The sequence below is a fragment of the Argiope bruennichi genome, chromosome 5 (assembly GCF_947563725.1).
Source record: "Argiope bruennichi chromosome 5, qqArgBrue1.1, whole genome shotgun sequence".
NCBI classification, from domain to species: Eukaryota; Metazoa; Arthropoda; class Arachnida; order Araneae; family Araneidae; genus Argiope; species Argiope bruennichi.
The window spans coordinates 29,984,131-29,997,713 of NC_079155.1; the positions used below are offsets into that span (position 1 = coordinate 29,984,131).

General features: G+C 29.1%; 1 protein-coding gene across 2 annotated transcripts in view; it reads left to right on the top strand.

Moving 5' to 3' along the window:
- Positions 1 to 3,540, top strand: part of LOC129968963 (mediator of RNA polymerase II transcription subunit 23-like) — a 49,205-nt gene extending 45,665 nt beyond the window's left edge. Inside the window, exons 33-34 of one of the 2 annotated variants that reach the window (XM_056083342.1) lie at positions 576 to 676; positions 2,925 to 3,540. In XM_056083342.1, the coding sequence (XP_055939317.1) occupies positions 576 to 676; positions 2,925 to 3,063 (240 nt within the window). In that variant the 3' untranslated portion in view covers positions 3,064 to 3,540. The remainder of the gene's footprint in view (positions 1 to 575; positions 677 to 2,924) is intronic. The other variant, XM_056083343.1, reaches the window with a different exon arrangement.
- The last annotated feature ends 10,043 nt before the right edge of the window (positions 3,541 to 13,583 follow it).

The following is a 13,583-nucleotide window of genomic DNA, read 5'->3' on the forward strand; positions in this document are numbered from 1 at the left end:
CTTTATCAAGTGCCTTACTGAGTTTTCAGAACATTCTTAAATATTGTGCATCATTTAATAATATAATTGAATAATATTTTTTAAAAAACATTTTTCATTTTGTGCTAAAAATTATTTTTGTGTCACATAAAATCTAAAGAAGTAATATCATATGAAGCTGTTAAATTTTGTTTATTATAAGTAACTATATTGGAAAATAATATCAAATACTTTACTTTGCAAAAGATAATTGCTGCTCTAGTTAACATAAATATTTTAGTTTCCACTGGATATACTTGGAAATATATATATAAATAAATATTTTTTAAAAAAGAATTAGGATCCTAGATTAATATGGAAATGAATGAATGAATTTAATGAAATTAAAAGAAAATATTAATCCTGATCCATTAGTTTTCTGAACGAAAACAATTTCTGGTATATTAGTAAAATATCTGTGAAAGTGATGAAAAGTATAATAAATTAGCAGATTGTCATATCATAGCTATTAGTTATCATTTCTAACAAAAATGTAACATTTTTTTCAGAATTACCTTTCTATTATTTCTTGTGTTCTAACTTTATTTTATGTGAAGAATCCTTGGTTTCAGATAACTGTAGAACTGTATGAGATGTTGGAAACAGTAGACAAGAATTGTGAGCAGTTGCAGTATATTGATGCTGTTTGCGATTTATTGTATCCTTTTAAAATTATTATTTAAAGGTTATTTTTTTAATGAAATTATATAAATAACTTGAAATAATGTTCATTAAATTTCTAAAATACCATTACAATATTCTTAATGAAGGATATTAAAATCTGTAAAAATATCTCTACAACACTTTTTTTTTTATATATATATATCTAGTATCTACTAATAAACAAATTTTGTTCCAGACTTTGTTTGCAATACGTTATTGCACAGTTTTCTTGGAAATTTGTAATTAGTATACAAAATATTGTTAAATTTTTATTTTTTAGTATGCAAGTATTGAACAATTTTTTAATAATAAATCTACATAAAATTATTTTCTAACATTTTGAAATAAAATTATATGAATTGGATAAAAAGATATTTGCTATAAATATCATTCATAGATTATGTAATATTTAAATATAATTGTGATTGGTTTTTTTCTAAATTAGTGGAATTAAAAATTTGTACTATTAAAAAAAATTATATCTTGCATACATCGTGTTATTGCGAACTGATATGTATATATAAAGGCTCCTGTCTATATCTTTCTTTCCCTTTTTATCAAATTTGAAATATTAAATTCAATTAGGAAAAAAAATTTAGAATATTCTTGTATAAAAAGTTTATTTTTAATAACTATATTAATATATTGAAAAGGAAAAAAAATAAAGAAACATTTGTCAATTCCACTGAAAATATTATTTCCTTCATATTTTGCATCTTTACTATTTCTGTATAGTTTCAAAATTAATTTTCTGTCATCAAAATGCACATGAGGAAATGTGTAAAAAAAAAAAAAAAAAAAAAAAAAATCAAAACTTTTCTATTTTAAATCTATATTATTTGGTATATATTATAAACCTAATTTTTACAAGAAATTTGTCATTTTAAAATCATTATTTTAGAATAATTATTTGATTTCTTGAGCAATTTATGAATATTTTTTTATTGAATTTAAGATGTGTGGAGTGAGGCTATCCAAAATTAATTGTGCATACTATAAAATTTCAGTGCCTATCAACAGAAAAATTTTCATTGCAATTTATGGAAGAGCACTGTGACCATCATAAATGGTTCTGCTTTAGCTGAAATAAAATACTGATCTGTTGTTTTGTGTTTGATATTTAGATGTTGAAGTGGAAGACTGTTTTTCCAGGTTTTCAGACATAAAGCTTCTATTTTTTTTTTTTTTTTTTTTTTTTAATATGATGGTGCTTAAATAGTGTAAATTGTTTAAAAATTACATGATACATCATGAATGATGAAAAAGGCAGATTAGCAGGTAGTCATTTCTTAGGTAACAAATGCTCACTAACTAAAGGTTTTCAAAATTTTAATTATTGAGTTAATTTTAATTAAATTATTGCATTATTTTAATTATTTAAATTTTAATTAATAAATTATGTTAACTTTTTCTAATAATTTTTGAGATTATTATATTTTAACTTAGTAAAAATTATTTTTATACCACTTAAAAATTCAAAAAATAAACTTAACAATTATAAGATTTTTTTATATATGTTTTAATTTAATTTCAATAAAATTTTCAAAATATTTAAAGTATTCCTTATATATTTCGTTACTATCTTTTTAGCTTTTTTAGATACTGAATTTCTGTGAATACATGTTGCAAAATACAATATTTTTGTGTTCATTGTCACTTCTATATAATTAAGAGAAAATTTGAGATATAAAATGAAAGTAAACAAATCTAACAAATTTTATCATGCTATGAGGTTTTAGAATAGAGGTTCAAATGTTTAATTTTTATTTTGTTAATTAATATTTTTATATTAACAAAGTGTTTATAATTTCAGTTATAGCTAATGACATAAACATTCAATTTAATAAAAATGCAAATGCTCTAAATGCACGATAAAAGATTGATATTTCATTTGAATTTTTGTTCGCTTGTGTTCTTAACTAGAACTTCATTAATCTTCAAAAGAAAACATTTTATTGTTATCTATAATGATATTGAAATTTGTATTCAAACAGGTATGATTCCTTTATTCCAAAATATATAATACATAATAATTTAATTACATTTATTCTGGATGCTCTGTGTTTAAATAATTTAGAATATAATTAAAATTTCGAATGAAATTCTGGAACAGTTTAACTGTTTGTATTTTTCTCTGTGATTTTTATTATTATATATTCATTTGAGCATTCAAGAAATTCTTATCTTGTACATTTTTCTTTCATGTGTCTAATTTCTAAAAATGTTTCTTAACAATATTATAGATATCATATTAAATACATGTTCATAGGGGATGCAATAAAGAATGAGATTGAAAAGAGCATTCGAAATCTGAGACCAGCCATTCAGCGTAAATTAAGATTCATCACACATCTTAATATAGAAGAAGGAACTGCAACATAATTTATTTTGAAAATCTCAATTGTGCGAATGTACGAAATCTTGATCAAGTTTTACGAATGGTATTATGAGATTTGTATAATTAGAAAGATGCAATTCTCTTATGTATATAATCATGGATTAATCAACTCATTCTGGAAAAGTTGTTCATTATAATTGACTTCGACAAAGGACTGCCGAGAGCTAGACCGGGTCTCAGGGCAAAGTACAAGCATGGGGCATACTACAAACCCAACATTTACTCAACATCCCCTTTTTTATCCTGTACTGGCAATGCCCTCCCCCATGTTCTTCCGGGCTGTGGGGATTTTGCCTTCCCTTTATTTCTCTCGACTGTTCTGATTCTGTATCTGAGATGCAGTCGATTGTTTCAAAACTGGATGCATTTTTATGTACAAATCTGCGTCTTTGTGAGATGTAGCATATATTATTCAATGCTGTTTAAAGTTTTTTTATACTTTGAATAAAATGTTTTTATATTAACTAGTATGTTTATTTTGTAAATAAGACATTTAAAATATTTTAATCTAATTTTCTATTATCAAATTAGTTTAGATCACAGATATCCTACAGAGGCGTAACTGCCTTTCCTCTATCACTAGTGGGTTCTGGAACCCTTCCATGGGGGCAATAGCAGGCCCAAAGGTAAATAGAAAGAGGGGGGGGGGTAAAGCGATAAAGATGGGGACCATGTCGTAACTACTTATGAAATTAATAAATCAGCCGAACTAGTAGATTTACATATAATCTGCAATTACATGATTTCACTGAGTTTTATTCCTTTCACAAATACAAATACAGAAAATTTAGTAGAACTCGTAGATTTCAGAAGCAAAGAAAAAGGAATATTAAAAGAAATTAAAGACAAATTCTGAAATGGATATTAAGAGTTTTGGCTTTAAGAATCAATGCCAGCTTTGTACTCAAAATTGAGAATGATTGCGCAGAAATTTTTAATATCGTTTTTTCATCACATTTAGCCTAGTGTCAGTTCTATAACTTATTTACTGTCTAAAAAAAAGAACAGATTGCACTTCGCCAAACGTGGCGCTTTGCAACTTATGTTAACGACATTAAACACTGATCATTAAAATTCCACCAACCTTAACCATAGCAATAAATTTTTTATCATGTGTGAACATGATGTTGTTTTGTTTAGATGGTTTTGAAGCTCGAAATCGCGTAGACAGTGAATAAAGCATAAATGGCAATTTTCACCATCATCTTTTAATTGCATATATTTTGTTACCTGCTTCTACCAGCATTGTATTATTATTATGTATGTTTCTTTGAAAGCAGATGCGTTTTTAAAAAGTTGACCTGTTTTTACTAATATTGCTTTATTATGACTAAAAAAATTATAATGTTCACACATGATAACTTAAAATTTGCTATCGTAGATTTCATTTTTATTATTTCAAACTGATTTGAAGCGAAAATTTGGTATTTTATAATGGACTTAAATATGATATGCGGCTAGAAAATAAATGAAAAAAAAAAAAAAAGATTTAGGGCAAAGAATTTATTTTAAACTTACGCGAATATTTACGATATAGGAACTAGGTCTTTCTTTTTTAAAAAATAATTTAAAATATATAGATATGTATAGATTGAAGTCCAAGGTAACCAGATGTAAGGTACTGATGTTATGCAATACGTATGAGAGAATTAAGAAGTTAAATAATGTGGTATGACATTGACTCTTAACATAATGGAAAAAAGCCTCATTATTTTTTAAATGCAAATTCCGGTTCCCAACTCGGAAAAACATACATGTAAAGATATTTAAATACATCACACGAAAACGTGCGGAAATATAAGGAGACAGCGATAAATCACGTGATTTTATTAAAGGAAAAAAATTAAAAAAACAGCCGATAGATGGCGATTCGTACATAAGTGAAAGAAAAGACAAGCAAGGTCCATTTATTATAACAATATGTGTTCCACATCTCCACCACCCCAGGTGATAACACATTGCAGGCGTGTTGTGGTGAATAGCATATAAGCTAGTAACAGCTTATCCGAACAGCTGTTTTGGTAAAATGGTTTAGTTACTGGACTGCTACCCAGAAGGTCCCAGGTTCTATCCTCGCGCATGGCATACCGCATCAGTGTCACAAATTCAGCAATGGCAAAGTGCAGCACGTCCGGCTGTATACAAGACAGCTCTTGGCGGATTTTGGCGCAGTATGGCCAAGAGTGGCTCTTGCGCCAATAAACCCAACAACTTGGCGGATTACATCTTTCAATTCCGACAGATTGGATGGATGGGATCGATACACCTGGAATTTTAAATATCCCCATAGCCAAAAGTCTGTTGTTTTCAGATCTGGAGGCCATAGAAACTTGATTTTTGTCAGTTCCAGTGCAGTGCTAGTCCCTGCAGTGGATTCTGATGCTAATGTTTCCATTTTGGCTGCAACGCGCGCCGAACATGTCTGCCTTAGACTTGGTCTTCCGGACCTTACGTAGTCCTCCTATGATCCAGTTTCCTCAAATCGCTGAACAAGCTTTATGAGGCCTACTACTATTAAAGGCCCTTTTCAGACTTCACATTTTTCTGAAGTCGGAATTTACGCAGTGCAAAAGTCCGTAATTCCTTGTTCATGTGAAACAGCTTCACCTTTCCCACTCAGCATCCTTGTTCAGTAACATGGCAGGCAACGGAGAACTGGTTCTGAATTAAGAGCGTAAGTATTTATAATCTCCTATCTCATTTGCATATTTCTAACTAAAGCATTCATACCAGCGCCACCTATATGCTGTTTTTCGATATTTTTTCTTATCTTAAAAAAATCTCGTGACCAATCAAGGCTAAGCTTGCAAAACATTTTTTATTTTTTTTATTTTGGTTAATTTTTTGGTTTTATGAATTGTTAAAATTTTTACGGACTTTTTGCTCACCCTGTACAGCAAAACTTTAATATTTAATATAATTAATTTTTAGGCAAGATGAAGGCACTGAATTTTGATGGCAGTGGTTACTTCTGACAGTGGTAGTAGTCCACAAAAGGATAGGAACCTCTAATTTAGATTACATTCTTTAGTTTTGTAGATGTGCCATTATTATTTTCTTGTATGCGAAATATAGAGCCAATTAGTCACCTCCCGGTTATTCGGCCTTGCACCAATCAGGGTGTTGTATTTATTGTTTGAAATTAAAGTATTATTATTATTATTACTTCAGGTAGCTCATCAAACTTGTAGACACTACTAAATCATTATTATTAACCCTTTCTAGGGCTGTGGGAAGTATGCTTCCCACCAAATTTATCAATATTTGTATAAAATTATGTAGGTTGGAATAAGTTCTGAAAATTTTTTTTAGTAAATCAGAAACTTAGATGCTTCAGTTCTTTATCTCAGACAAAATGATGTGTCTTGATTTGATACTTAATTATTAATTAACCAAATTAATTAATGAATCAAATTAAATTTATCTAATAGGCTAAATGAATCCCTTTTTTTATTCTAATTTCAAGCCTAAAAATATTTTAACATAATATGAATAGAAAAAAAATGGCCCTTTAAAGGGTTAATATAGCGGCAATACGCATAAAAAGATATATTTAAGGTATTCAATGAAAAAATTAAGATTAAACCATTTTAGATAAAAAGAAAAGAGCATGTATTCGAAGGCTGACCATGCCTAAAAAGAGAATTTTATTAATCGTACCTAATGAAGAGTTCCATTTTGTCACCACATATAAATCAGCAATTGCAAACCCATTTCCAATTTATGTAGGATTGGCTGGGGAAAAAACCCTACTAAGAACGTTATACCGGTTAACGTTTACGCTTCCATGAAAATAACTTATCTTGAAGTACTTGATTTGTAGCAAGATAAATAAAAAAAGAAAATGAAAGAACCCTCTTAGGCCGAAAATGTTTCCTTCCCATGAATAAATAAATGTGTAAAAAAATAAATAAATAAAAGATAGAAAAGAAGGAGGGGAAAAAACCGAACTAATGCTAGTTTGTGATTTCCCATCTGTTAGGGGATTGATGGTCTAGAAACGCCATATTCCTTTATTCGAACATGCGATTTCAGCGATTTTGCTTGGAGATCACAGCTTACGTACACAATTGATCTCTTGTCATTTCTGTTTTAGTTTCCGTTTTCGGTTATGTGTGAAGGAGATAGCCACAATAGTTGTTCACATTTCAACTTAATTTCAGGTTATGACGAATAAGTAGTTTTTATCATGTGAGAACATGATGTTGTTTTGGTTAGAGGATTTTGAAGTTCGAAATCGCGTAAGCAATGAATTGAAGCTCGAAATCGTGTAGGCAGTGAATAAAGCATAAATGGTAATTTTCATCATCATCTTTTAATCGCATATATATTTTTTTTACCTGCTTTTACCAGTATTGCATTATTATTATGTATGCTTCTTTGAAAGCAGATGTGTTTTTAAAAGGTTGACGTAGAATTATGACATCATAGCTGTTATTTCAACTCAAAATCGGTCGAGCACCAAAACTTTTTTTGGCCAGCTAGAAAAATTGAAAATGAAAGTTTAAAAAAAATTATGATTATATATATATATATATATATATATATATATATATATATATATATATATATATATATATATATATATATATATATATATATATATATATATATATATATATATATATATAAAAGAATAAAAAATTTAAAAGAAAAATTTGTTATTACAGTAATAGATAAATCAGCAAATAATTTCTGTTTAATTTGTAAATATTATTATAAAGAACTTTTAATTAATGAATATAACTCTAATGCAACTTATAAGTTAAAGAACACCGGGAAAAAGGAATTAGATAAAAGAATGCTAGCTTTCGCAAAAAAAACCAAAACTAAGACTTGCTCTCTTAACTATCCTTATTTATTCCCAACAGTTAAATTTCATAAAAATCCATTAAAATTCAGATTCGTAACCTGTAGCACTGGTAGTTATAATTACTATACGGGTAAACATTTCTTTAAATACTTAAAAATTATCCTGGACAAAATAAAAAATGAAGACAACTTTATTATTTCTAGTAACAAAGAAGTATTGGATTTTCTTAAAGATAACAACATTAATAAACTTAATACTTTTGATTTCGAAAATTTATACACTAATCTACCTCATGAAAAATTAATAAAGGTCTGCACTTTTATATATGACGAAAATTTAAATGAAAATATCATTCCTAAAAATAACTGGCTTGAGTTATGTAATTTTAATATTACTGAAAATTACGTGTTTAATGGTATTAATTTTTATAAACAAGTCAAGGGCATTCCAATGGGGACAGCTTTCTCAAGTGCTTTAGCTAATATTTTCCTGCATTACTATGAGAAAAAAATAATTAAATATAATTTAATAAACGGGTGGAGATATATTGATGACCTACTTTTGATTAACTTCGACAATACTAATATTATTACTAATTGCTATCCAAAAGATTTAATTCTAAAAGATACAAATAAAAATCAACTTGAGGTTTCCTTTCTGGATTTAAAAATCGAAATTGCTAATGATAAAACAATAGTTGGTATATATGATAAAAGGGATGATTTCAACTTTAAAATAACAAAACTATGTAACTACCATTCCAATCTAAACTCTAAAATTTTCAAAAATCTAATTTTCTCACAAGTTAACAGGATCAAAAGGGTTTGCAATAATAAAAATTCTTATATTGAAGCATCAAATATCCTCCTTAAAAATTTAATTAAAAATGATTTTCCTAGAAATTACTGTAATGTCAATTTTTTAATTAAACAAGGTATGGTTTGGGATTAATCCTTTGGCTTAAATAAAAATAGAACTTTACTTGCATATTGGATCACTCAATAGATGGCGCTGGGTGCCAACCTCTGTTTACATAATTTACCGTTAACTTTTTTAAAAACAGGAAATCACAATCGATTGTTTAAAGTTTCCTTGACTGTTGGATGGTATGTACTGGCCTTTTCGTTTTTAATTTTAATTTTAATGCTGTTTTTGTTTTTATTGTTATTGTTTTTATTGTATTTTTACTTTGTGGTTATTTTTTTCTAATTTGTTATTTTGTATTTCCTTTCTGTTAAAATGGTATATCTCTTGAGCATAATTTCAGGGGATTTTCGGTTCACGAGGAATCATTATTAGACTTATGTCTGTATGTCCTCACAGAAAAAAAAATCCCTTTATTTGAATCCCTGCCTGAGGGTGACCCTTGAAAAAGTCTTCAGGCCGGATTCTTTTTTAATATTTTTTTAATAATTTTTTTGGTTTAATTTTTATTTGATTTTTGTTTTTCCTATTAACTTGATTCTAATACTTTAGTATCAATTCATCTGTGTTTTAGAAGTAGCTGCAATTGCGCTCTCTAAATACTATGAAGTTCCTTTTTGGTTTTAGTTTAAATAGGTAATAAATTTTAGTTGCGATTTCGAAACTGTTTTGTTTCGTTTTCATTTTCGTTTCGTTTTCAAACTTTTTCTTACTTTAGATTGGTTACTATATATATATATATATAGTTATATAAGGCGAGGGATAATTTATTTCGCCCCTTCTTCTCCACTTCCGTTTTTGGCCGCGCTGTGGCGGACGTCTTGTCCGCGTCTCTGCTTGTAAATAATTATGCTTTCCTGATGGATTAAAAAGAATTTAAAAAGATAAAAGGAATCTCTTCACTGTCTTCAAACTGCATCCTGCTCCACATAAAATAATATTACATATATTAATATCTAATTTAATCCAAATTAATTTCCTAAATTTTTTGTCTAATTCGGACCATGTAGGGGTCATTCTAAAGTGTTCTCTTGTTTCCTGATCCCATTCCACTTATGAAGCTGTGCAAAAATTACTGCTCCATCGATTCCACCTGTCAAGTGAAAATGATCCCTCCGTTGCCCTTGTCAAAGATCAACACGTGTATTCAAACGCCAAGTGGCCGGAAATCCCATGTTATACAAGACTAGTGATCATTTGTTTTGCCCCTTCCTTACTTCTGCTTTTGTGTCGCTCTGTGGTGGACGTGCCTCGTCCGCGTCTCTGCTTGTAAATAATTATGCTTTCCCGGAATGGATATTAAAATTAATTTAAAATGTAACAAGTCTTTTCAATGTCTTCGAGCCTGCATTCTTCTTCAACCAAAATAAGCTTACACACACTACACACACACACTACACACACACACACACACACACACACTACACACACACACACACACACACACACACATATATATATATATATATATATAGAGAGAGAGAGAGAGAGGGATAGAGACCGATAGAGAGATCTCGTGATTGTTTCAAACCGGTTTAAACTGGTTAATGACTTAAATTAATAAAGACAAATAAAAAATAATAATGTTCTCACATGATAACTTGAAATTTGCGATCATAGATTTCATTTTTTTATTTATCATTTTATATTAAATTTTTCTATGGTTCGGTCTAAATTAATTCTGAAATTTGTTTGTTTATCAATTTTATTTTTATTTGTTTTTGTAAGAACTTATTATTTCACAATAAGGAAAGACCAACGAACATCAGGAAACAATAGCTAAACATTATAAGTAAATATTTGGTCTTTTTGCAACCCTTCGCGCCACTAACTGATATTACTATAGCCGTTACGGATATTGCTAGACATGCGATATGTCAATAAAAATGTTGTGATTGTAAAAAGCATAGTAGTTTTGGAGTTCTTTTCCCTGGGTTTTGCAACTATTTTTAGGTAGACTTTGTAATAAAGGGTGTCCCAAAATTAACGCAAGATTTAAATTTGCCACCATTCGTGCAGTAAAGTGTGGCCAACCCTATTAAAAATATATTTGACAGCTGATGATTTAGGTGAGTAAAAATGGAGCGTTCCACGATAGAATGAATTAAATAAAATTAATAAAGAGAATGGTTAGATTTGAATTAAAAAAAAGATAAGAGATTTTAGATTTGAATTAAATAAAAAATACATAGTTTGTTTTCTTTAAATTTTTATTGAATTGTAAAGCACACAGGATAAGATTATCTATGGAGTAACACATAGGGCAAATGGCCTCCACGGCTTTGCTGGCACATATGCACTCTTTTGTCAAAATTATCCGTGACCATTTTGCATAAATGTGGCTGAATTTCGTTGATGCAGCGTTGAATTTCGCGCGTGCTTTCTTTCAATGCACGCGTGCTTGTTGGTTTAAACCTTTGACTTCAAATAATCCCATAAAAAATCCAATGGTATGAAATCACACGATTTAGGAGGCCAGTTCTCAGATTTTCGAACTGTGGCCGCCAAACCATCTTCATTTTTGAAATATTGTTAAACAGTAAAATTTAAATTGATTAAGACAAATAATAACTTAAAAAGTAATAATATTCTCACATGGTAACTTGAAATTTGCAATCGTGGATTTCATTTTAATTTTTTGAAAAATGCGCTCCGAACCTAGTCAGATACCTTCAGTAGAATGAGGTTGGTTGATCTAAAGATTGAAGTATTTATGAATTGGGATTTGTGCTACATTACCAAATATCTTGGCTAATTTTCCTTTAATGTATTTCTGATTGAGGCTCTCTCGATTAATATTTTTTTAAATTAAAGCTTAATTAGTCTTACGGATTATTAAATATATATCTGTGGTGCCTCCATGCTGACAACAAACAGTCACTAAAGTATTATTTTGCACCACGTGCATCAGCGGAAAATCAAGATTAACTTGTTGTGATTGTAACAGATTACCATCGCTGTCTCCTTATATTCCAGCACGTTTTCGTGTGATGTTTTTAAATATCTTTACATGCATGTTTTTCTGAGTTGGCAACCGGAATTTGCATTTTAAAAATAATGCGGCTTTTTACCCTTATGTTAAGGGTCGATGTCATACCAAATTATTTAACTTCTTAATTCTCTCATACGCATTGCATAACATCAGTACCCTACATCTGGTGACCTTGGACTTCAATCTATACATATCTATATATTTTACAAATGATCACAAGATAATAATAATTGTTGCCAATATTAATCTTCCGAAATTTGAAGATCTCTATCACGATACTTCCAATACATGCAATGCACATATTCCGCTCTCGTCCCTCCCCTCTCCATCTTCAAATGTATGCTGAAAACCATTATTTGATAGCTTCTCCAAATTGCTCCGTCAACTTTTACCTCTGCCTTTTCATGATGAAAATGAATTTCTCTGTAGGGGTTTCTTTAAATTTGGAAACAAAAAAAATATTGCATGGTGCTACATCTGGATTATAAAGAGAATGGGGAGCACATAAGACATTAATTTTTGAAAGATACATTGAGGATTTGCCATGTTATTTATCATAGTGTAACATCCGTCAAGCTGTTTTCAATGCTGCTTTTTGCACTGGAAATGACTTTAGAGGTTTTTAAGTACATTTTTAAAAAATGCCCCAGAAACAGTTTTATGTAAAAGTTGCACGATTACCTTAATATCCAGAAATAATATGACTATTAATTTAAAAAAAATAGTTTGAAGTATCATAAATTTTAGTAAAGTAAAAAAAAAGGCTAAACCAAATAAAAATTCCAAAGATAAAATGATTTTTAAAAAAATCCTAAATTTCATTACATTTTTCCTATATAAACGAAATAACGAAACGAAATAAAGACGAAAAATTCCCTATAAATGCGAAACTTGGATTTGATTATTTGTTGCAAATTATTTGTTTCCATGGAAGGAATCAATAGTAGTGATCATGAAAATTTCTCCTGTATTCTTTACAAAAGTCGTTATCCTTCCCCTCCCCTTCCGCTTAGCAAATTTGTGGACTTTAGGCAAAGCTGAGAACTTTAGAGATGTTCTGATTTCTATTTTCAGAGTTCCGAAAATGAGCATTTTGTGTTCTGTAATTAAGTAGAGAATGCCAAATATGTATTTTGGCCGCTTTTTTTTCCTCACCGATTAGAAGCAAAATGTGACACAGAACCACAATTTTGATAACAACAACACATACCAAATTTCATTTATTTACGTTTTTAATTTATTTTAAATTAGATATTTTAGAGTTATCGCTTTTACAAGCATGTGAAAATACAGACTAACAGACAGTCAATACTTTGAAAAATGTGAATTTTAATTTGATAGGAATTTGCACTTAAGATGCTTAATCTTTGTAGCGTATTTTATTAGTCTAACTCTTTAGGTTTTGTAGTTACCGTGAAAACTGGATAGAGAAATTTCTTCTGAATGGATTTTCTATCAAAATTTGATAAAATTCTATAAATTTGGTGTAATTTTTCACATTTCAAAATTCATGCAGATTAAGCATTTTTGAGTATTATATTCACAGACAGACAGAGCAAATCATACAGACAGAATTCCAAAAATGTGTTCATCGGATTCTGGGTATGGGGGTGGGGAGAGAAAGTTTGAAACGTGAATTTCCTTCAAGATTTGTTTGATTTTTTTTTTTTTTTGACAATTACGGTACTTTCTCTTTATATACTTCGTATATCAGAAAGTAGAAAAGAACGAATCTATAACCAACATCTGAGCTTCTCATTTTCGATCAAAAGCCG